Source organism: Rhinopithecus bieti, unplaced genomic scaffold, assembly GCF_001698545.2.
Source record: "Rhinopithecus bieti isolate Rb0 unplaced genomic scaffold, ASM169854v2 scaffold_2272, whole genome shotgun sequence".
In the NCBI taxonomy this organism is placed as follows: domain Eukaryota; kingdom Metazoa; phylum Chordata; class Mammalia; order Primates; family Cercopithecidae; genus Rhinopithecus; species Rhinopithecus bieti.
The window spans coordinates 7,113,592-7,139,291 of NW_016804163.1; the positions used below are offsets into that span (position 1 = coordinate 7,113,592).

General features: G+C 38.8%; 1 protein-coding gene and 1 long non-coding RNA gene across 3 annotated transcripts; one reads left to right on the top strand and one right to left on the bottom strand.

The window, feature by feature from the left end:
- Window positions 1-3,019: 3,019 nt before the first annotated feature.
- SERPINB11 (serpin family B member 11) lies at window positions 3,020-24,795 on the bottom strand. 2 transcript variants are annotated; one of them, XM_017867106.1, is made up of 9 exons: window positions 24,722-24,795; window positions 24,117-24,272; window positions 16,750-16,935; window positions 15,736-15,795; window positions 14,436-14,564; window positions 10,641-10,758; window positions 6,586-6,728; window positions 5,747-5,902; window positions 3,020-3,779 (listed from the first exon to the last, which is right to left on the bottom strand). In XM_017867106.1, exons 3-9 carry the CDS (start codon window positions 16,915-16,917, stop codon window positions 3,375-3,377), a joined length of 1,179 nt encoding a protein of 392 aa, XP_017722595.1. In that variant the 5' UTR covers window positions 16,918-16,935; window positions 24,117-24,272; window positions 24,722-24,795; the 3' UTR covers window positions 3,020-3,374. The 2 variants fall into 2 exon arrangements, with proteins under 2 accessions (XP_017722595.1, XP_017722596.1); XM_017867107.1 differs by lacking the exons at window positions 15,736-15,795; window positions 16,750-16,935; window positions 24,117-24,272; window positions 24,722-24,795 and adding an exon at window positions 14,907-15,191 and having other exon boundaries at window positions 3,023-3,779.
- On the top strand, window positions 15,326-19,992 carry LOC108526368 (uncharacterized). Its single transcript, XR_001884505.1, has 3 exons — window positions 15,326-15,520; window positions 15,698-15,740; window positions 16,648-19,992. It is a non-coding gene; the product is annotated as an uncharacterized LOC108526368 (long non-coding RNA).
- Window positions 24,796-25,700: the final 905 nt, after the last annotated feature.

Below are 25,700 nucleotides of genomic sequence, written 5' to 3' on the forward strand. Positions count from 1 at the left end.
GGTGCAAAAGTAATTGCGGTTTTTGCCTTTAGCAGAAACATACGTACATACACACACATGAATATATTTAAAGAAATAATGACTGAACACTCTAAAATCCAATAAAAAATATTAACCAGTAATGCCAAGAAATTGAAAAAATCTCAAGCAAGAGGAAGAGATCCTGACAAAAAGGGAAGGGAATTTAATCATTATGGTCATGGGGAATGTTACTGGGGCCAGCAGCTCACCAGCAGGAAGAGCACTGCCCATGGGAGGAAGCAGAGGGGCCCTCTGTCCAGGGAACCCACAACAGCTTCTACTGGCAAAATGTCAGGTCCAGAGCATGACACCAGCTTGCAAATCTGCAGGACTGTCTCGTTCCCTTGTCAATTTCTCCCTTACTGCTTCTCCTTAGGAGTCAGAAATAGCAGGTGGGTGAGGGAACAGCCACCCCTCTCTTCTGGATCCCAGGCTTCTCCCTGCACCTGTTGCAGCTGGTGGGCGGGAAGAAGATATACTATTAAATTAGGCTTGTAGTTAGGATCAGTGCTTCTCAAACTGTCACGTGCACACAAATCAACTGGGGAGCTTATTAAACTGCAGGCTCTGATTCCTTCCGTGGGTTTGGGTTGGAGCCAGAGACTTTGCATTTCCATTTCTAACAAGCTCCCATGAGACCAGTATTGTGGTCCCCAGACCACCCGAGGAATGGTAAGGGTTTAGATTACTATCTGGGCCCAGATCTTTTAATTCCTGAATCTGATTATGTTTGTGATGTGGAACAATCACAGATTTTCTAGATTTTAGGTGTAACCAGAAAGCCATGAGGACTGCCAGAGTTTTCATGCTGGGGCTAGGGATGGATCTCCCTCTAAGCAGCTCTACAGGGACAATATAGGAGGGGAATACAAGGCTGCTTTTGTGGCTTATTTCCATGAGTCTTGCTGGTTTGTCACATTGTTCATACTGGCAGAGGCAGAGTTTCTGTTAGCTCTTTGAAGGGTGAAAATTCACCTCCCTGCCCCCTCGGTGCCTGTGATGGTTAATTCCATGTGTCCACTTGGCTAGGCCCACAGGTATTTGGTCAAACACCAGTCTGGATGTTGCTGTGAAGGCAATTTTAGATAAAATTAACATTTAAATCAGTACACTTTGAGTAAAGCAGATTACCCTCCATAGTGTGGGTAGACCTCATGCAATCAGTTAAAAGCCTTAAGAGAAGATAGATCAAGGTCTCATGAGGAAGAGGGCACTCTGCCTCCAGACTGCCTTCAGACTCAAGCTGCAGTATCAATTCTTCCCTGGGTCTCAGGCTTGCCCTGCAGATTTTGCACTTGCCAACCTCCACAATTGCATGAGCCAAATCCTTTAATTAAACTCTCTATCTGTCTCTCTCTCTCTCTGTCTCTCTCTCTCTCCCCTCACCCCAATATATGGAGAGACATAGATAGATAGATAGATAGATAGATAGATAGATAGATAGATAGATAGATTAGATAGATAGATAGATTATATAAAGATAGATATATGTATGTTTTATAATTGACAGTGGTGAACATATATATAGTGGGAACATTAAGAAAAAGTCTAACATAATAAAAACCACAACACAGGACTCTATGGGCTGTTTTCCAGTCAGGACAACCCATATCTCTCTTGGCGTGTACTCTCATTCAATAAACTCTCTGCTCTCTTAGCTAAATTGTCTCTTGGCCAAATTCTTTCTCTCAAAAATGACAGAAACAGAGGACCCCCACACTTCCAGGTAACAACCTCACAACGTTTAGGGTGAAAAATAGATACCAAAAAACCATTCTTATTTTTCCTACACCCATCATTGTTGTTTCGTGTCTCTCCATGTTACCACAGTTAAACCCACTGTGCCTGTGGACTCTTGGATTATCCTGTGACATTAGCCAAGGCAACTTCTTGTCTTTATGCCATGTGACAGATGGGCCTGGTAGACAATCACTGGGACAACCACGTGCAACAAGACAGCCATTCAGCACAGCAAAGAAGTCGCATGCTATTATAAGTAGACATTCTTCAGTCTTACACTTTGCTGAGATTGTTGCTTGTTTGCAATTTTATAATATCTATATTGAAGATTAAAGTAAACCATATTCTTCAATGCCCCAAGGAGAAGGGAAAAGATTTCATTAGCTGCCAGCACTGTCTATCCTAAAAGAATATTGCCTATCACCTAGGAGGGAAGCAATGGCTGACCTCCAGCCACCTCTTCTAAGATGGGGCTAGGGAAGTTAGAAGTGGGAGGGGACTCCTGCTCTACTAAGACTTCTGAGGAAGTTCCAGGAGAAAATATTCACCAAGAAGTCACTGAGAAGGCAGTAAATGCTTTATAGACACTTTTTATCTGATTATTGCTCCATGTTATCCTGAGTATAAAAGGAGGCTTCCTTTAAAACAAAAATCTTCTGATTGACTTATGCCTTTTTCTGTTGTGAACTTTTACTTGCTGAAGACGAAGGTGGGTAGGAAAAGGAGGGAGAGAAGGAGGAGCAGAAGGATGAGGAGGATTGGAGAGAAGAGGAGGAGGAGGAAGAAGAGGAGGAGGAGGGAGAAGAAGAAGAAGAAGAAGAGGAGGAGGAGGAGGAAGAGGAAAAAGGAGGAGGAGGAGAAGGAGGGAGAAGAGGATGAAGAGGGGGAAGAGGGGAAAAGGGAAAGAAGGGTAAAGGATGAGGAGGAGGAGAAGGAAGAAGGAAGAGGAGGAGAAGGAGGAGGAGAAAATCTATTGTTCAATTCAGTAGTATAATTCAATTCAATTCAATTCAAGCAATTGGCCAAAAATTCCACAGAAATATTGACTGAATTAGACTTCTCCACGTTCAAAGTATCTTTTAATAAGCCATTTGATTGCTGCCATATGTTACAAGTCTTCACAGAGCTTTAAGGTATTCCATGCATTTATTATTCTCAACACAGAATTTTGAACTAAAACTCACCACATTCTATTTACACATGTAAGGAAAATATTTAAAAATCCAAGCAAAGTTGAAGCCCTTCAGCTGGTTTTCTTTAAGCAGAGATGTCAGGTCACTTATTCAAGATCTCACAAATATATACAAGTCAAGAAAATCTAATCCCTTAAAAGTCTACTCATTGACTTGATCATGTCACTGGACAGCAATCAAACGAGACACCACAGATAAGAAAGCCAGAAAGCTTTCTGCATAAATCCACCTTATTCTATGATTAACAAAGCCTTAGCTTCACAACTCATGAAATTATTGGAAGAGATCCTACACCTGTTTTGCAGATGAGCAAACTGAGGCACAGAGGTGTGTGAGATGTGAGCTTTTTGGCCATGGGAAAGTCACAGGATTGTCTCTGCACCTCATCTACAACTCTGACACTTGCTCACCCCCATCTGATCAGGGAGAGGCAAGCTTGCCACAGAATAGAATTACATTGGTATGAGTGTGCCTTATAAAGAACAAGAAGGGGTGGTTTGCCTTGAACTGAGCTCGCATGGGTAGGCTTTTTACAGCGATGCTGTCCCCAGTGGCTGCTGCTGCCTCCGTGCCCTCTTCGCCGACATCCAGGTATGACTTGTGGATGGCTTTTGATAAATATAGACCCTTGGCTGGTGACATTCCAGAAAGATCAGCTTTGACCTGATTGAAGAGATCTGTCACCCCTAGAGATTTTAACAGGGAATTTAGCTCATACTTAATTTCGAGTTTGAATCGGGGGAGATGTACTTCAACCTCTCTTTCCATCATGTTAGAAGAGCTGGTCCACTCATGAAATGTGCTCGAATTCAGCTGCTTTTCTATCTAAGAGACAAAACACAGACAAGCCCACGAGTCAAACACATGACCTCTACGTTAAATGTCATATGTTTTTATAATTCTCAGTGTGAGTGTTTCAACTTCATCACTTTTTCTACCTTTAATACAGTCTACTTACCTGGGAACAAAATTATACCATTAGCCACATTTTCCCTTTTCTGTCATCTTTTTCTCCTCTAAATTTCATAATTAAGCTTCTCAAGTAGGTATCCTACAGTCTTTTCCCTCAATTCCCTCAGCACACATGCTTCACTGCACTTCTCCCACTATCGCCTGTGAAGTTGTCATGGTCCTGTTTCGTGGATGGACTCAACCATTTATTTCTCCTTGGTTCTCATATCTGAAACATTTCACGACACCCTCCTTTATGAGTGTGATTCTCGTTTGGCATCCCTGATGCCAGGATCCCCGTGAATTCTGATAGCTTTCATCTTCTCGTGCCCTTCTCTGTCACTGTCTCTGGTAGCTGCTCCTGAAGCTGAACTCTGGGCTACCTGTGCCTCTGCCCAGCATGTCAGCTCCCACATCAATGCTCAGGTTTCCCAAAGCAGCCTCAGCACGCTGACTTCTCATTTTCTCCATCCAGTTTCATCATTTGTTTCTCAATCTTTCAAATGCCTCCCTTGGGCATTGAACTCTCCAGCCAGCCCTGTCCACAGCTCCAAACCACCATGCTGTGTCACATCCCATCTTTTTAATCTGATCATTTAAAACAGTTTTGACAACCGCTGCCTACCGTGACAATATATAATCCACCATAAAATAAATGTGGTTTTTCTTCCAAAGTGTCTTTTCCTTTTGTCCTTTTCTGCCCGTATCCAAGAGACCACGACTTCATGCCACAGCTCACGTTGCCCTTCTTCTAAGGCATTTGTACTGCTCTTTGCTCTGCTCAGTTTAGCAGGGCCCCTGTGATTCTCCTGTTCAACCAGCAAGGCTCAGACTGAAATTGCTCTACTAGGAAATCCTTTCTGACCCCTTCATTCTAATCCCAAAGTCTACTTCCAGAAAACTCTTCAGAGTCTAAACTGCTCCCAAACTGCTTTATGCCTCCAAATGTCTTTCACTCCAGTCAACCACAGGCCCTCAGGGACCTGATTCCCTCTGACTTGGCCACAACCATAAGCATACCTGTTCTCATGGCCACAGCTGCACTTCTGTTACTACAGCGCCCTCTCAACTGGCACCTGTCTCACTTCTGAAGCCAAATGAGTACATCCTGACCCTGCTCTTTCCAGAAGCCTTCCCTACCACCCGACACACACCCACACCTTGCTCATCTGTGCCACAGTGTTTTCGTCTCAAGCCAGCACTCCCTGGCTTAGAAGCCCCTAATTGTTGGGCCATATCATCCATATGTGTGTCAGCTTTGCAAGCTCCCAGAAGTTCAGCTGTCAGAAGCACAGCCTGCTCTGTCCTGGGCAGCTTTGGCTGCAGCTGGGGAAAGGGGGATGGATCCAAACTCCTTTCACTGCCATGATCACTTCTTAATGGGTGTGGTGTACATTTCTCCACAAAACTGAGATGTTAATAATGGCTAGTCCATGAAAGTACATTACAATTGGCTCAGAAATAGTGTCCCCGAGGGTAAACTGGCTGAATCAGATTTCTGCACACTAGAAGCCCAAATAGCATTATAACTTCATTACTGTAGAAAGATGTCCCCCAACCATCAACCACCCAGTACTTGTGTGTTTTTGTACAAAACATCACTTCTGCCTCCATGTGCCTTTCTCATGCAAGGATAGCTTGTTCTCCATAAACACATTGTCCTGAAAGGCAGAGGCCATGTGTCTCCCTGCTACTTTCACAGCCCCTGGGGCAATCCTACTGAGGCTTAGATTGTGAATCAATGACTACACTAATGTCATGAGATACAGTGTGTGTGTGTGTGTGTGTGTGTGAACATGCACACATGCTTTAACTGCATTCTAGCATTCTTATAATTTTACCTGTTTCACATTAGCTGTGCCTACTGGAAGCAGAATGATCATGCTTAATTTGTTGTTAACGTAGGGCAGCTCAAGAACTTGCATATGCGGCTCCTTTAGGAAGGCCAGTTTAAATGTTCCAATCTGATACATCATTTCCACAGTTACATTTTTATCCTGTGAAGAAGAAAAGGATTATAATTAGGTAGTATATATAGTTACCTATGTGAGCGTACGTGTGTATACTGATTACCTTGCATAACATGAATATCTGCATGAACACTCTAAAGGCATGGGTAAAATAGAAACTACAAAGTAGATTCTTTATTGCTTCCCTTTGCAAAAATTATCCATTTTTAAAATTTAAAAGTCATGGTTAGAGACTGAATTGTTCTAATAATATATATAGATAGCTTGGTCTACCAAAAGCAAAGTCAGGATTTCTAGCTAACATGACTTGAGTGGGGAAAAAAAGGATACATCATTAAATCATTTTCTTTTTAATCTTTCCTCAAGAAACTCTCTAGAAAAAAAAAAATAACACAGATAACTTTAGTGTGCTGCTGGAGAAAATAACCACAGTGTACATGGAAAGAATAAACCAATAGAACATTAAGAAAAGAATGGGTTTTCTTCTCTGCCAGAGAATCTTAGTATCCCAAGTCTCCAGTTGGGTGCTCTGTGATAAAAGTTATTGTCACTTAATAGAGGAAAAATTAAAATGTGTAGAAAATACAATAAAAGAACCAGCAGAAACCTAGACCAATATTTTCACTAAATCACTAAATCTTTCTAAGTTGTCCTTACATGATTACTGTATTCTCCAACATTTGTCATCAGTCTGAAAATAAAATACTTACCTCACTTAGCTGAAAAGGACTTCTAACTGTCTCTCTTTCTTGAAATTTATTTTGCCATTGTCCTTTGAAATATATGGCATTCACCAGGACCATTACAGATGAAGGGTCAATTGTGCCCTTTCCAAAGAGATTTGTGACTTTTCCTTGTGTAAAAAATAAGATAATTGTATTTGGATTTGAACTTCCTGATGATAGAGAGGTGAAGAGTCATGAGAAATTTAGAGTCATTTCTTTTTTAAGACTACTTTTAAATTTGAGATACCAGAACTCCTTTCATCTCCTGGCCATGGAGCCTTCTTTGTCAAATGAAATTTATTTCAGGGAATATTTAATGCTTTGTTATTTAACCAGAAGACGGCATCCAGGAAGTAGCCAGTATATTCATGATGGATCAATTTGTCTTACGCCTCATTATATCGAGTGATTTCTTATATATTACTGCTTATTTAAATATTATGTAATAATTTCTTGTGGCTTACTTCTAATATTTACAAGACTTTATGCTTACCAGCACTTCACTACATGCAAATATGTTAAGTATTTTAAAATACTTATTCTTTCAATGCACTACAATTAGTGTATTACAAATATGTATACAAAAGCACTTGAAGTAAACACATATCTGAAAATCAAGATTCATAAAATTATGCCAGGAATTGCTTGGTAAATAAAACTGATCAAAATTAAACATCCAGCCCTCTTGGTGCATTTTGGTATATTGCAATTTATAAAACCTTTTTGAAATGTAATCTGTTATACAATATGAAACACAGGAATATCTGAACATCAGCTTTAAGCTTCATGAAAGTTTTAATTTTCATTGAACTTCCAGGCCTAACACAATCCTAGCATGTGATAGCAATACCTAACCTTAAGTGTACAATGTATATTTTTGGTTGAAACAATCAATAAAGATATAAACAAATGATGAAATAGTATTAATATTCTACATAAATATATAACATGTGAATCCCTAATGCACACCCATGGCAGACAACACTAATCATCTTTTCATTCATGCCAAAAGAATTTAGGCATTTTCTAGATTCTGGGCACCGTTCTAGACACTGTAGCACTAAACTCAGACTATAACACAAAACTAAACAGACAAAAATCTCTACTGTCACAGAGTTAGTGTCTACCACCTCAATTGTGGGCTTTTTCAAGTAACCTAAGTTTAAGCCTCAGACTCTCAATACAGATTTTCCAAGCAGCGGCTACCAGTGGATTAGAGTTAGCACAAGAGATGAGGCATATTTTTACACCACTGTGCTAAGTAAATTGACAGATATGAAAAAATACATACACCTTTTAAAGCATTTTCTGACTTAATACGAATAATAGAATAGATACATATGTTAATCTGGTCACCTGTTACTAAACTTGACATCTGTCAGTTCCTCAATCAAAAAGATACTATTGAGAGCTCATCACTGTTAAGTGATATAATGGGAGACAAATATATTAGAAAACATTTTCTTTATGCTAAAAGAAATCTAAAATAATATAAAGCTAAACTAGAATTACTAAGTGAATTCAGCAGTGTTAATATACAAAAGTAAAGTATATACTTATACATCAACAACAAATAAACCAAAATAATAGATACCAGCTAAAATTCACCAAACACCTCAAATACCACCTAGAATCGGTTTATCAAAAAATGCACAAAACTTCAACATAGGAAAATACAAAATGTTACCAAAAGAAAAAATTAAAGAAGACCTGTGTAGAGGTAAATTTCATGGTCATGGATTATAGTTTGAATAAAGATGTATTTTCTCTCCAAATCTATAGATTCTATGTAAATCCTATTAAAATTTCAACTGATACATTCTATGGAAGTTAACAAGCTAATTTTAAAATGTATATGGAAATACGAAGGATCAAGATTTGGCAAGGCAACCCTAGAAGAGGATCAATATTGGAGGGATTATACTTCCAGCTTCCAAGACTTATAAAGCTACTATAATTGTGGCATCATCATGAGAATAAACAAATTGACGAATGAAAGAGAATGGAAAACCCAGGAGCAGATAGATTCACACAGATATGGTCATCTAATTTATGATAAAATTTACATTGCAGTGTAATAATGAAAGGATTCTTTATTCAATAAATAATGCCATATAAATTAGACATCCACGTGGAATGAAACTAATTTTAAAATGAATCCTGACTTTAATAAAACAATAAAACTTCTAGAAAATAACATATGAAAATATTTTCATGAACTAGAAAATATTTTCATGACAAGATTTCTTTAAAATCATCCAAAATGTGTGCAAAGACACTAACTACAAAGGAAAAGATCATAAATTTTATTCCTTTGAAATTAGAAACTTCCATTCATCTAAGACATCACTAAGAGATGGGAAAGATAAGATGCAAAATAGTAGAAGTTACTTACAACATAGGTATCCAGTATGTGCAAAGAACTCCTAAAAATGTATCAGAAAAAAAGAAATACAAACAAACCATTCTTACAGGTGGGCAAAAGATTTAAACAGAAACTTCACAAAGGAGGATATGTAGCATATGAAAAATTATTCAACCATGTAATTCATAAAGGAAATGCAAATTAAAATTAAAATAACTACAGTGGCTAAAGTTAACAAGCCTTACACTACCAAGTGTTGGCAAGGAGGAGGAACAATTGAAATTCTCATTTCTTGTTTGGGCAAATAAATTGACAAAATCACTTAAGAAAGTTACTTGGCATCTACTACAATTGAATGTATATAAGCCTTATGACCAGCAATTCCATTCCAAGGTATACACCCAATAAAAGTGCATACATATGTGTATCAGAGATATGTATCAAAAATATTCACAGCAGCACTATTGATAAGGGATCCAAACTAAAAATGTCCTAAGTATTTACTAACAGTAAAATGGGTAAGTATATTTAGAATATTCTGAGAATGAAATACATACTAATAAAAATGAACAAATCATGCAATGTGTAACTATGTGGATGAATCTCACAAACATATATTGGCCTTAAAAAACCCACATAATTTATGATTCCAATTACATGAGATTTAAAAACAGGCAGAACTAATAAGTGGTAACAGAAGTCAGAGAAACCTTAACGTTTGGGGGAAAAAGGGCTTATTTCTAGAAGAGGATTTAAGGGGGCCCTTGCAGTGCCTCTTTCTGATAACTAATGTCTTATTTTACTGACCTGAGTAGTGAATCATGAGTATATTCACTTTGTGATAATTTATCAAACAGCACACATACAATAATTTACTTTTCTATATGTATGTATATTTAAATCATAAAGTTCATTTTTAAAATCAAGATTTAAGGGATGTATTAACTAATTGTGATATGTCAATGTTATTTGGTTCCTGATTCAAACAAGAAAAAAAAAGAGCCAGCTGGGGAAAAATGAAAACACACTGAATATTTAACATGAAATGATTATTTTAATTTTCAGATGTAATAATACTGTAGGGGTTGTATTAAAATTGTCCATTTTTTTTAGAAAACCAAAGTGAAATATGTGTAGGAAAATGATATAATATCTAGAATTTGCTGCAATACAATCTTAAAGACGTGTTGGAGAAAGGGTGAAATATTACATGAATAAGGCCAGCCATTAGTGAGAAATGTTGCAATTGAGTGATGGGTATATAGGGTTCACTATATATTCTCTCTACTTTTGTATATCCTTAAATTTTCCTTAACCAAATGTTTCTAAATAAAATGAATATATCCTTGGTACCAAATATTAAATGTGCCATTTAAGAAATATTTAGCAATATATATGGGTTTTTAATTGTGAAAAGTAAATTTAAATTTAATTAATTTTAATTGCAGAATGCACCATACATTTATGAAATAGAAATGGTGCTCATTCAGAGTCACTTTGTATATATTCTAGAACAACTGATTGTAAAGGGTATTCCAAAATATGGCCCCATGCCTTTCTTACTGATCTGCCTATGTCAGGTGCGGACTTCAGCCAGCTTCCTCGTTAGCAAGTGGACTCGGATTGCTTATCAATACAACACAGAATTTAGAGACACCTATTGACTTATCCTTACCGTTAGTTTTGTTTTCAACCCAAGCATTAATTGTTTTCCTCGTTTCCTCTGTAGACTGTTCAAAATCCACAGTTTGCAACCTGGCTTGATACCATTTCTCAGAACAGCTTACATATTGCTATAAAAGACATGATAATTGAACAACAATTCAAAAGCAGTGTAAGGAAAACAAAATCTATAGCTCAATGTATTCTAAAATTCGAATGCAGAGAAAAAAGCAGTTCCTATCAATAAGTCTGAGAGGAAGCAGGATGCGTATGCACTTATTTTTAATGAGATAAACAAATTGAACAAAATCTGAAGCCCTTCCACAAAGAATGTTCAGAAATGTTTTGTTGTTACTTCTGTCATATGATTGGCTGTCTTAGTTTTAAAGTGTTCGAAGCAAAATGACAAATTGCAATACAATGAGCACCTTCTGACTCTATTCCTACTCTTTCCTCTTCAAAGTAGACATGGAAGCTACTGCTCTCAGATTATAGACAGGAAAACTGAGAAGAAGAGTGGTTAAGGGACTTGCTTTCCTGAGGTCTAACAGAAGGTTGTTCCCATGATATGTATCAATCTCCTCACAAGCTGCCATAAATATAATTAATAATAAAAACATTATCTGATGTAAATAGTTGGCATTTCTGTCAAATTTATATGAAGTGTGAGCAAAAATATCTTAAGGAATTTATTATTTCGTTCACCTATAACATATTATCCAAGTGAAAGTGGTGTGCAAACTCAGTATAAAGAACTTACCCTTTCTTTTAACCAAAAATCCTTACTCCCAAGCCCCTCCTATGTAGCATTCTGGAGCAACTATTGATGACCACCCATGGCCCTAGGTTTCTATAGAACTGGAGACTTTCTGTTGTCTTTCTGTCAAGACCACAGTGATATCTACATGGACCCAAATGAGTTTACCATGATGCAATTCCTGAGACCTTAGGAGCATACCTCCACAGCCCGGTGGGACCCGATGCCCCAACATGAACTGAATAGAATGATACAAGACTTCGAAATATGGAAGATGTGCCTAGCATAGAAGAAAAACAAAGCTTAACTAATGTTGTGGGAAGGCAGGGACCCCGAATGGAGGGACCTGCTGAAACTGTGACAGAAGAACATAAATTGCGAAGATTTCATGGACATTTATTAGTTCCCCAAATTAATACTTCTATAATATCTTATGCCTGTCTTTACTGCAATCTCTGAACATAAATTGTGAAGATTTCATGGACATTTATCACTTCCCTGATCAATACTCTTGTGATTTCCTGTGCCTGTCTTTACTTTAATCTCTTAATCCCATCATCTTCGTGAGCTGAGGATGTATGTCGCCTCAGGACCCTGTGATGATTGATTTAACTGCACAAATTGTTCATAAAGCATGTGTGTTTAAACAATATGAAATCTGGGCACCTTGAAAAAAGAACAGGATAACAGCGATGTTCAGGGAACAAGGGAGATAATCATTAGGTCTGGCTGCCTGAAAGCCGGGAGGAACAGAGTCATATTTCTCTTCTTTCAAAACTGAATAGGAGAAATATTGCTGAATTCTCTTTCTCGGCAAGGAACAGCCCTGAGAAAGAGAATGTATTCCTAGGGGAGGTCTCTGAAATGGCCGCTCTGGGAATGTCTGTCTTATATGGTTGCAGATAAGAGATGAAATAAGCCTCAGTCCCCCGTAGTGCTCCCAGGCCTATCAGGATGAGGAAATTCCCGGCTAGTAAATTTTAGTCAGACCGGTCGTCTGCTCTCAAACTCTGTCTCCTGATAAGATGTTGTCAACGGCAATGANAAGGGAGATAATCATTAGGTCTGGCTGCCTGAAAGCCGGGAGGAACAGAGTCATATTTCTCTTCTTTCAAAACCGAATAGGAGAAATATTGCTGAATTCTCTTTCTCGGCAAGGAACAGCCCTGAGAAAGAGAATGTATTCCTAGGGGGAGGTCTCTGAAATGGCCGCTCTGGGAATGTCTGTCTTATATGGTTGCAGATAAGAGATGAAATAAGCCTCAGTCCCCGTAGTGCTCCCAGGCCTATCAGGATGAGGAAATTCCCGGCTAGTAAATTTTAGTCAGACCGGTCGTCTGCTCTCAAACTCTGTCTCCTGATAAGATGTTGTCAACGGCAATGAGTGCCTGAAACTTCATTAGCAATTTTAATTCCGCCCCGGTGCTCTGCCCTCATTTACCTTGTGATATTTTATTGCCTTGTGAAGCATGTGATCTCTGTGACCCACACCCTATTCGTACATTCCCTCCCCTTTGAAAATCACTAATAAAAAATTGCTGGTTTTGCAGCTTTGGGGGCTTCACAGACCTACCAACATGTGATGTCTCCTCCAGACACCCAGCTTTAAAATTTCTCTCTTTTGTCCTCTTTCCCTTTATTTCTCAGACCACCCAACACTTAGGGAAAACAGAAAAGAACCTATGTTGAATTATCGGGGGTACGTTCCTCTGATAAACTACGAGCAAAATCTGGGCCTCAGAATGAATCTTGTCCTGAGCTGGATCCAACTGTGGTTGAAACAACCTTAAGTAACTCTCCATAGCCCAGGAGATGGATGTTTTTCCAGCCAGAATCCTGAAATAACAAGGTGCCTCTCATGACATAGTTCAAGACAATCTTCATGATGCTAATGAGGACCTTCTCACTTCAGGAACAGATGCCATAATGATCATCCCAAATCCACATTTATCTACCGTTATGTCTGGGTCACTGTTTTGAGAAGGCAAAGTCACAAGAGTGGGCATCCCAACTCGAAGGACCATGATTGTTAATCCCTGCCACTCTAGACACTCTCCATACATCATTCCCTATATGCTTTCAGGGCAGTAAAAGAAAATACCCTCTAAATGTCTATAATACCTACCACAAGTTGCAAATATTCTGACTATCAGAAGCTCGTCACATCCAAGACATAACCTGATCTACCAGGCCAGGGAAGAACATTAGAAACTCATGGTTTCATCCAGCTTCACGCAGACGGCATTTAAATAACCCTAGTCAGACAAAAGCTTGCATTTCACCTCAATCACAGCAGGATGTTGTAGCAATTAAAAACAGGAAGATGGATTTGGATGGGGGTCAAATCCAGGTTTTGCCATTCAAATATCTCTGTGACTCTTGTCAGCCTGACTTTTCAGAATCTGCTTCACTGTCTGCAGAATTAATGGAAATTTTATACCCATATCTTAGCACAATGTGAGGATTATAGGAGATAATGCCTGTAATGAGCTAAGCAGAATGACTGGCACAGAGTAAATACTCAATAAAACTACATAGGATCATGGTGTTGGGAAAGGGCATAAATGGTGTTAGAATATTGGAGCTACAAAGAACTAAGCCTAATCCTCTCATTTTAAAGATAGAAGTGACTTGCCCAAAGTTATGTATTCTAAATGGAAACAGAACTCCTGTCTCTTGGCTCACAGTCCAATGTAATTTTGACTACTTCTTGATACTCCACTATTGAGAACTTCTGAAAATGATATGAAAAATTGGTTTTGTTTTTCTTCTGGTCCACAGGGATGATTCTTACCTGCTTTGTTTTGTGCTTCATCCCTGACCTTGGTTCTTGGACAGCATTAGCGATCTTGAAGAAGCCATTTTTATGTAATATTTTATAACTTTACATGAGAGTTTCAATAAATCCATTTCACTGAAACTGTAAGTCAGCTTAAATTCAATCTCTTAATGATAAACATCATGTGACTGTTCTCACTCTTCATCAATTTTGTGGTATGAAATTCAGAGGATGCCAAGAAAGTTGTTGACCATTCTTCCAAATGGACTTACCTGATGGAATGCCATTGTCTTTGTCCCGTAGAGACTGTTGGCAATGCTGAGGGTATAGTTAGAGTCTGGCTGGTTGATTTGAGAGAATAAGACACCGAACTCGGAATGAATTCTTCCGGCTTGGCTGCACTGAAGCATTAGTAAACAAAGAATGGTGTATTAAATTGCTTGATTTTTGCCATTGGAGAATGATAACTATCCAGAGAGCAAGGTGTTTGCCTCTGAATAAAAGGGCTGTGAATACAAGGAAATTAGTTTAAAGCATTTTCTTCTTTGGATTTTCGCTAGCACATTAATTTCACCACTCTGTAACTTTAGTTGCAGTCTGTGTGCAGAATTGTAAGTTACTGCATAATACATGTGTACTTGTGGTCCTAACGATTTAATTCAAAGGCAGTTTTCATAAATAAACAGATCCTAGTGGGGTATTCAGGGCAATAATTCCAGTGTTATTGCTGCCCTTGTACTTACAGAATCGTTTCTCTTCTCTTTCACACTTTTTTCTACGTCTCCATTTTTCATGTGGTCAGTTGATCAAATACCTCAGCCCTTCACTGAACTTAGTTCACACACTAATTTGCTTCTCAGTGGTAGCAATTCTGCTAAGCTGCAGCTTTGTTGCATTTGAAAGATGGCTAAGAATGTATGGACATTATAGGTAATATGCCTATATTCCCTAAAGCGTTCCCTAAAGCAAATGTTCCTAAACTATGGACTTTGAACTTTTAATAGTCAGCTGGGTTCCGTGAAGTTGGTGTTCTGTGAGTCTATATGCATTTGTGTATTTTCTCAACCAATCACAATCAACTAGAACTATTTTCGTGTAGGAGTTCTATATAATTGTGATGTCAAAATGAATCCTTCTACTGGAAAAAACTAGAGACCATAGTCCCACAGTGTGTGGACTGAGAAACATCAGGCCATGTTTTCCCAGCACATAATTATATGGCCAAGCATCAGGTCCTTTCTCAGTCCCCACTCTAGACAGAAAAATCTAACACCACATAGACAAGGCTGGCAGACTCAACGTAGGGCACCCTCCATAAAGGAACAAAAAAGCTTGAGTAAGGATGGCAATAAATCAGGTAATAAAATCTAAGAAACTTTACTATTGTTATTATCATTATCATTATTATATTAAACTCTACAGGCTGTAGTTACCATCAGGAAGGTTAAAGGGGGACACATAGCTGGTTCCCTCATGGACAAAAGAAGGAGCTCTTCTACTCAACACTCAGACAATTATTTCATCCTTCTCTTAGGTTAAAGAGCATTTGACAACTCAGCAATATTATCATACCTTAGGTGAGTCCTTGAACGCTGGTTTTAATGAGTCTACAGTAGGATGAAAATGAAGCACCTAGAAAAAAGAAAAAAAAGCATCCATTGGCATCAGAAGCAATGTACAGTCTATAAAGGTTGACAGTTGTAAGGATCTATTTTTCTATTTTAGATCAAGACCAATAGTGATAGCTAAATTTAATAATGTTGCATTCCAAATCCTGAACTAAGTCTTTACATATCTTATTTAACCTTCCCAAAAACTTTATAAGTAGATACTATTACCCTCATTTTATGTTAGGGAAACTGTAAGTTTAAGAGAGATCGAGCAGCTTGCCTCAGACCACTGTCAGGCTCCGGGGACTAATCTCTTATCCGCTAGACCCTTATGTCCCTACTGTTCTTAGGCTAATAACTAAGACAGTACCCAGCACAAACAATAATAAGATTTGCAAGTATCCTAAGAGTTGTTAAGTGATATTGTTCTAGACTTTCCACTGCAATAAAAATATATGTAATGGGAAAATCTCTAATGTTAGCCTATATAACCTGAAAAGTCACCTTTCCTTTCTGAGTCTCGGTTTTCAATCTGTAAAGTGTGGATAACAATTCCTAACTGTTACGAATTTGAAACATAATCATGAAATTTTTTTTAACTTGGTAATGTCTAAAATAGCATTACATTTATTGTAAATTTAACCTTCTACAGGACAGTAATAGTAACTCTGTCACGTTTAAATCACTGAATGAAGAGACCCTAAAAGTAAACTGCAGAGATTTATTTGTGATACCACTGATAGTAAAAAAGAGACCACGTGTTGCTTGTATTACATTACTTGCACTACAGCATACTCCATTAATCAAACCATTATCAAATTTTAAGAAATACGATTTACTCAATGTGTGTGTGTTTTTTTTTCTCTCTCTCTAGATGGCAATTTTATTGGTATAAAGATAGAATTAATTTGGCTGACCCAGAGCGGGTGCATGAAAGACTTCTGGGCCCTGGGCAAATCTCTGTGGAATTCCATACCTTCTCCAATTGCTCTGCACTCTCTCCCCTGGCACCAAGGAGGACCATGCTTAGAGCATAAAGCAGACTTAGCGGAGAAAAGAAGATGTTATCTCCTATGTTGTTACTGTTCAGCTCTTTGAACACATCAAGGCAAAATTCAATGTTAGCTGTGCTGAGAGAATCCATTTTTATGCCAATGACTGCCTGAGAACAGAAGGAAAAAAATTCTCAGAACATCACTTGAAGTTACAGATAGTATCTGGAGTTCAGTTATTGCATTTCATGAGTTTAAGTATCAGGGCACACTGCTTCATGAAAAATTACATACCTTTATCACAATTCTGAGAAATTCATAAATGCTAGAGAGGGGAATTCACATTAGTTTTACATTCCAATGAACAGAAGATTTACTATTCCTTCAGCCAATGGTTAAAATCTATCTTACTATCATTTGTGTACATTTTTAAATAATCTATAATTGTTCTGGAGTGAATGATTAAAAGGAATTGGGTCTTTGCATTTTGAATTTCCATGCTTTAAGACATTCCTCACCCTAGAATTTGTGCAGAAAAAAATCTTGAGCTACACACGATCAGCCAATCAAGATATTTTCCCACTAGACTACCCACTTTTGCAGTGTCACAGGAGGAGAACATCTCCATCTCAGTCATTTTTGTACAAACAAGTTGACAGCACTTGCAGAATTTCCAGCATGTTTTTATCTCCTCAGTGGGACCTCATTCCCTGTATCCCTCCATGAATGTAAGACAATACTAACAAGTAGGTCTTACCATAAGAAAGTGGTCAGAGCTCTCAGCCTGGAGGCCACAGCCATCATGTTTATGAAAATAGAAATGGAAAAGGAAAATCCAAGAGAAGAAAAGATGATGCTGGAATATGTGTTATCTCAGGACAAAAACATGTCAGGAAAGAAGAGTTCATTCTATTCAGTTCCACAAACATTAATTGAGCATCGCTCACTGTAGAGGGCTATGGATATAAGAATGACCAAGAATAGTTTCTGCTCTCAGGGAGACTTCATTCTTCAGGAGCCTCATTGCCATCAAACACTTCCTTCTTTTAACTTCGGAGTCGCCATTCTCTCTTGGTCCACAGCCTGCCTCCTTGACTGCTCCTTCTCAGTCTCTTTGCAGAATCGTTCTCAATTTTGAACCTCTAGACATCACAATAAAGCAGAATTCAGATCTTGAACCTCTTCTCTATGAACACTCATACTCCAGGTGATCTCATCCAACCTCATTCCTCCTAATTAGATATTAGGAATCTAATTAGGAGGAATGTCCTAATATCACTAATATGCTATTAGCTCCTGCATTTATGCTTGCCTTGAATTCCAAGCCCATATATCCAACTGCCTACTCAACATCCCCACTTGGATGTCTAACATATATCTCAAACTGAACATGTCCAAAAGCAAATCCTTGGTTTTCTAACTCCTCTCTCCAGCCTGTGTCCCTCACAGCCTTCTTTACCTCTGTAAATGGCAATTCTATTCTTCCAGTTTCTCAAGCTAAAAACCTTGGGATCATCTTTAAGTACTTTCTCATTCTTGTTCAATCAGTGAAAAAAATCCTGTTTTCCCCATCTTTGGAAATATTCCCCATCTGCACATTTCTCATGCTCGCCAGTTTTAACAGCATAAAGGTGCTCCTGAATTACTTAAATAATCTCCTATCTTCTTTCTACTCCAGTCTTTATCCTCCTCCATGATATCTTTGATAGACTAGTACTTTTTAAGTATCAGTTAGTTAGGTACTCCTCTGCTCAAAAACTCCACTGTCTTCCCTTTTACTCAGGGAGGAAGTCAAAGTCCTTACTGTGACCAACAGGCCCTCTGTGATCTGTCAGACCTCATCTCCTACCACTCTTCCACCAGCTCACTCCAATTTTGCCATGTCACCTCCTTGCATACCTTCAACATAACAAGCACATTCAACCTCAGGGCATTTGCACTTTCTATTCCTCTTCCATGATGTTCTTCCCGAAGATATTTGAATGGTTCATTCCAGCAGTTTAATCATATCTGTTCAGATAGCATCTCGTTACTAAGGCTGTCCCTGACCATTCATTCTGTTTGAAATCTCAGCCCACATCCCACCATTCCATTACCGTAGCACATACCACCACCTGGCTTACTACATATGTATTTATTTTCTGATTCCCTTTGCTCTATAGTACATTAGAGCAAGGACTTCGTTTTGGTTTTATGTTTTATTCCAGCATCCAGACAAGTCCTATCCATAGAACAGTGACCCAGTACATGTTTGCAGAAGGAAGAAATGAAGAAGAGAATTTCAATCCAATAAGTACTCTGTGATATGCTGGTATGCACATAATCAAGTAGAGAGGAGAGACACAGAACCAAACTGAGAGTTATAGTTAGCCTTCCTGGAGGAGATAATATCCCTGCTGCCTCTAGAAGAATGAAATAAGCATCACCCATGTATATACATGTAAGAAGAGCACTCCTGTCAGAAGGAATAGCATAAGCAGAGACTCAAACACCTGAAAGATAAATTTTATATTATAAGTGCATGAAATAAGAGTCCAAAAGTGGTGGGCAGTAGGGCCAAATATAGGCAGGACTATGGCCTTAGAAGCCTGGCATGCCCCTTGATGAGAAATCAGAGATCACACCCCACATAGCTCATGATGGAGTTGGGTCTTTATGTCACCTAGTCAGAAGTTCATATCATCTTTCTGATCATCAATTTATAAATCTCTTTCCTTCTCTTCTTCTCTCTCCCTGGACAGCATATTAAAAAAAAAACAGGTTGGCTGCCCACCATTCAGCCCTTCCCTTTCACTCCTTTGTTTTGTGCTAAGAGAACTTCCTTTGATGCAGATTTCATGCAGCCATGTGCTTCAGAGGAGGCTTCACCCTTCCTCAGGCCCCAAGAGCAAGCCTGGATTAGTCTAAGCCAATTGAGGGAATTCTATGTCCCAAGTTTCTAGTGTAGGAGTCAGAAGGTGCCATAATTCGTACAAGACGGGAGAGGTTGCTGGAGGGCTTCTGGAAAAGACTTCCGATAAGAAGAGATCCACAAGAGGAAACCATCCCTCTTCTTCCTCTCACAGTTGGGTTATCTGCATGTGTCTACTACTGCAGCTGCTATTTTGTGACCACAAAAAAGGTAGTTTAAGAGGATAAGCCAGGATTTCAGAGAGGAAGGATGGACAGAACTTGCGTTCTCGATGACACATCATTAAGTGAATGGATTACCCAATCCTGGATCTACCCTAGCTTGAGATTTCTTTTCATGTGAAATAATAATTTTTTCTTATTGTTTGAGTCATTTTAGTTGAGTCTTCTGTTACTTGCAGCTAAAAGAATTCTAACTCACTTCAAGGGTTTTTCTATACACCTTAATTCACTAGGGCCAATTAGCCCACTTATTCCACATTCAGCGTTCTGTAGCATAGTTGCATTATTCCCTTGTTTAGTCCACCTGGGATACAGAAATATTTGGTTCTTTTACCTTCCATCTTCTAGACTACAGCTTTGACCTCTTTTGGAATCCAAGTCTAAGCATATATGCTATAGGACACTATGACAAAGGCCAATACATTTCCCGGCCAATACGTATTTATCCCAGTTACTAATGATATTATTTCCAGTCAGTACATATCTGGGCTGAGGTTTCTGGAGATGTGTTCTCTGGGATATGTCCTTGTTTGCCATCAATTTAGACATTTACATCATGCTTTTCATCCTTTATCAGGCAGAGAGAGACTAAAAGGGACTGAATATATGTCACTTGTGGACTTTCAAAATAATGGCCCATGATATTTACATAGGAAAATTCACAAATCCTGTAATCAAAACCAGTTGCCCTAAAATAATCCTTAAGGAGTAGATGCTGTGCATTTCAGTTCTCAGACAGCCCAACACAGTGTAATAGGAGCCAGCAGTTGCAATAGGACCCACAGTGTAATAGGACCCAGCCTGGACCACACTTTTCTTTGCACTTGACAGTTTTTTTAAAATATGACAGAAGGGTTTTACTAATATTATTTTCCTAAAATACAACTATGTACCTCTGGCAGAATGTTTTCCTTCATGGTGATTTTAATACAGCTCTCTGGATTACATGTGGTAATGACAGTGTCTTTGACAGCCCTCCGTTTAGTTACTTTAATAATGAAAGCACTTCCAACCGTGAAGTATATCCAAGTCAATTGCTTTTCACACTGTGTTCTGCATTTTAGTGAATTAAGTAAGCTAGTGGAGTTGTATTCTGGAATGTAATGTAAATGTATTTATCTTAAATTTATATCATGTTGTTGTTACAAAATCGCCTATTCACATATCATAGCTATTATAGCCCTGCAGTTACTAGAGCACCTAAGAAAAGAGTTTGGAATATGCTGATAGGCCACTTACTGTGTGGCAGACACTATTATTAGTCTGTTTATTTGTTTGTTCCTTCTTTTATAACCACAAGTACACAAGGTCGAGGTCATCACATACTCTGGTTCTTGGCAAAAGCCATCACTGGATTACAAGGCCATTCTCTTCTTTACTTATGGTCTTTGACCCAGTTCATTTCCTTTCTTCTCCACCACCACAGACACCACTTACAATTTGTTTAAAGCATATTCTTTTATTTATATGTGCTTCTGTAAAACATTGATTTCCTCATCTTATGCATTTTTAAATTTTCATAAATGAAGTTATGTTAGATAATACTTAACATAAGCTTCGGGAGGCCGAGGCAGGTGGATCCCTTGAGCCCAGGAGTCTGAAGCCAGCCTGGGCAATGTGGCAAAAACTCCGTCTCTACAAAAAAATTTTAAAAATAGCCAGTCATGGTGGCACATGCCTGCAGTCCCAGCTACTCAGGAGGCTAAGGTGGGAGGATTGCTTCAGCCCAGGAAGTCAAGGCTGCTATGAGCAGTGATTGCACCACTGTACTCCAGCCTGGGAGACAGAGTAAGACACTGTCTCAAAACAAAACAAAGAAAAAAAAAAAAATACAAGTTTTCACATACTTTTCACTTAGTACTATATTTTTAAGATTCATCCATGTTATTCTGGGAATATAGTCCATACCTTCTAACTGCTCCATTCTTTCGCTTCCACCATATTCATTTGCCCATTCATTTGCCAATGACAGATACCCAAATGGTTTCCTTCTTCATGCCACCACTAACAGTGCCATGATGAACATCAGCACATCTACTCCCTCACACAGCTGTGTGAGAATTTCTTTGTAAAGGAAATGGCTAACTTACAGGGTTCATGTATGTGCCAGGTACTACGTGTGTATTATTCAGAATCTTGAGTCTTTCAGGGTGAGTGATAATGTTCGCCTCACTTCACAGTTAGATCTTACAGCTCTTCAAGCATTGAGCTCATAGTACCAAGAAGGAATACTTCAGGTTCAAGTTTTTCTCAAAAATCATTGGCAATACATAATTATAATTAATTCAAATGAACTTTGTATTAATTATAGTTTGAATTAGAATAATTCAAATTCTAATCAATAATATTAAAACTCTGTCTTGCCAATAGACATACTAAATATCAAATGAACTTTGTTTATTGGCAAGACAGAGTTTTAACTGTATTATTAATGTAGTGCCAAAGTGAATGGGCTTTCCTCATTCATTTTCCAAAATTCTACCTTTCTAGCTGTTTGCAGAGATCTTTCACAATGGAATTTCTATGTTAATCATATATTTAATTAGTTTTATTGACAATTCCCTCTACATCTGGGTGATTGTCTTTGCACATGCAGAGGTGTATATGGATGGATTGACAGATTTTGGTTCATTTAATATGTTGGTCTTCCTCACTACATTGAATATTCTTATTCAATGTAATTGAATTACATTGAAAATTCACCTGTGAAATTGTCAGTGTCTTCCACATTCACCCAGGAATGAATACTTGTTAGGGAAACCAATATTCTGGATATTTTACAACTTCAAGTCTAATTAATGTTGCCTAGTCCATTTCAGGGAAGCAGAACTCATGGAAGGCAGAAGTCCCAAGTCTCCCAGAATTTTATCAAAGATCTATATGGACCCCCAAAACAGCCCACTCACGTGATAAGGGAAAGTTGGCTGTGTCTTGGGAAGAAAAAAAATCTTCCTCAAGCAAATGAGGTGTGCCATCTGGAAGTTGTTATGACAGAAATGAAGAAAAGAAGGATATCTGTCACTGTAGCCCTTCAAGGTTGAGAAGAGGGATTTCCAGAAGAGAACTCTATTTGGGATATGTGTGGAAGGGAACACATCTTATCTTATCTGAAGGGATACTAACACTAAAGGACTGCAACAGACAGAGGGTCTGGTTCTGTCCTCTTGGGGGAAATAATCTCCAAGGGTGGCTAAGGCACCAGCATCTTACGATCTGTACCATACCCTAGGTACATTCTTCCCCTCTGGCAAGACTCTTCTCTTAATGACCACTTATGTAGCACCTACCTCTCCTTCCCTAAATCAGAGCTATTCTTTTAGTCTCACTCTCTGCCCTACAACTTTGTGAATTTCACATATGCTCATTCCTAAAAATAGTAGAAATTTTAGAATGTTCACATAAACATAAACCATGATATTTCACCTGCATGTACAGAATACACATATTACTTAGGAGACTAATTTTAAAGCTATAAGAGGAAACTGAGAGGCAGGAAAAGAAAGAAATTGTCTCCAACACATAGTGATTAATAAGGCTAGCATAGTAAGTTAAGATCTTCTGGCCAGGGGCGGTGGCTCACGCCTGTAATCCCAGCACTTTAGGAGGCCGAGGCGGGCAGATCAAGAGGTCAGGCGATCGAGACCATCCTGGTTAACACGGTGAAACCCCGTCTCTACTAAAAATACAAAAAAAAAGCTAGCCGGGCGTGGTGGCAGGCGCCTGCAGTCCCAGCTACTCGGGAGGCTGAGGCAGGAGAATGGCATGAACCCAGGAGGTGGAGCTTGCAGTGAGCTGAGATCGCACCACTGCACTCCAGCCTAGGCCACAGAGCCAGACTCCATCTCAAAAAAAAAAAATCTTCTAAGGAGCTAAGAAGTGTTTCAATACACAGAGGCCACATCATGCATGACTAGCTTGTGTTTTGAATGAAGATTAGTAAGTAGAAAATATCAACAGAGTTCCATTTTACTAAACAAAGATCTGAAATCAAGTCAGCCTGCCTCAAGATTTTTAAATGCACACTATCAATGACATCAAAATATGCTAATGTATTTATCAAGGGATCAGCAAAAGTCATACTCAATTAAATAATAAGTTAGTTGCCCCTTCATTTGGTTCATTATGCAACCTGTCCAAATGCTATGGTTTACTCTTATTTATTGTCCCCTTTGACAACAAGCACAGTTGAGATAATAAAGTACAGAAACATTTCTCTTACCTTTGTTACTTTCCAGTGGTGAAGTTCACAGTGTGGCAAGTTAGACTGGAGCTGCGTCCCTCAAAAGGAAATATAAAGCCTTCATATTTTGCCCCTCCCTTTTCATTTGTGTCCTTAGTGATTCAGCTCTTCACCTGCTGGTTGGAAAGTACAGCCCTGAAAAGGAAGTCCATCAAGAGCTTCTTTAAATCCCCAGAGCCCAGCATGGTGGCTCATTCCTGTAATCCCAGCACTTTGGAAGGCTGAGGTGGGAGGGTTTCTTGAGTCTAGGAGTTTGAGGCCAGCCTGGGCAACATAGTGAGACCCTGATCTCTATTTTAAAATTAAAAAATAAAATAAAATTTTAATGAGATCCCCAGAAACTCCCAAGATGACCAGTGCTTTTAGAGAAGCTCCCAGTTCTTTTTCTATTTATTTATTTATTTATTTATCTTGAGATGGAGTCTCACAGGCTGGAGTGCAGTGGCGCTATCTTGGCTCACAGCAACCTCCACCTCCTGAGTAGCTAGGATTATAGGCAAGCACCACCACACCCAGGCAATTTTTGTATTTATAGTGGAGACAGGGTTTCACCATGTTGGTCAGGCTGGTCTCGAACTCCTGACCTCGTGATCTCCCTGCCTCAACCTCCCAAAGTGCTGGGATTACAGGCGTTAACCACCATGCCTGACCCTGCACCCAGTTCTTAACCTCCTTCTGTTTTACTAAGGGAAAATATTGACAAGCCTGGCCTCTATTCAAGAAGAACAAGCTGTCTATCAAAGAGATTGCCATCAACCCAACAAGTTGGCAGTGCCATATGCAAAATTCCAAGGATCTCCAGTGTCCGTGCACATGGTGCAAAGCTACTCAATAGGAAAGATCCCAGCTGTGGCAGATGCTTCCTGGCCTGAGGAAGACTCATCCTAAGATCTTCTGGGCTCTCTTGCATGGAGCATATGTTTTTATGTGGAGCTTCAGCAATCTACTAACAGGTAACTCCTGTCCCATAAAAAAACACAAGAGTTATTGAGTTAGTAATAACTCAAGCAAGAGTTATTCTGTGGTTTCAGTTTAAAAGCTTGGTGGGAGCAACAAGCCAGCCCTACCCAAAGTGAATTCAGAGGCTGAATTATAATTCAGGAGTGGGGAAGAAAAATTACAGATTAGCGATAGGAATGAGAGTTAGAGACAGATCATGTTTGGGGTGTGTAGTAGGCAGAATCAGTATTCTGAGAAAAGCCCAGCTTCCCAAAGACCAGTCTTGACCGTGGAATCCACAGCCCAGCCTCCCCAGGTTGATACCCCTGCCAATCAATGATGGCAGACTGCACCACACTTATGATAGAAGAAATTCCTTTATGGCCAGTGATTTTCTCCTCATTTTCAGCACAGAATATTTCTTCTCTTATTTCAGACTAAACCGTTCTACAAGACAAGAGAACCAAAAAACATGGTTCTAAAATTATAGTCCTAATACCCATTTTGTCCACAAGGTTCTCATAAAAATAACTGTACACAACCAATCACACAGAACTAAAAGGGATCCCAAATCTGTCCAGTCTTTTCTGCTCAGAGCACGTTTTCTGACATGAATCAATTCCA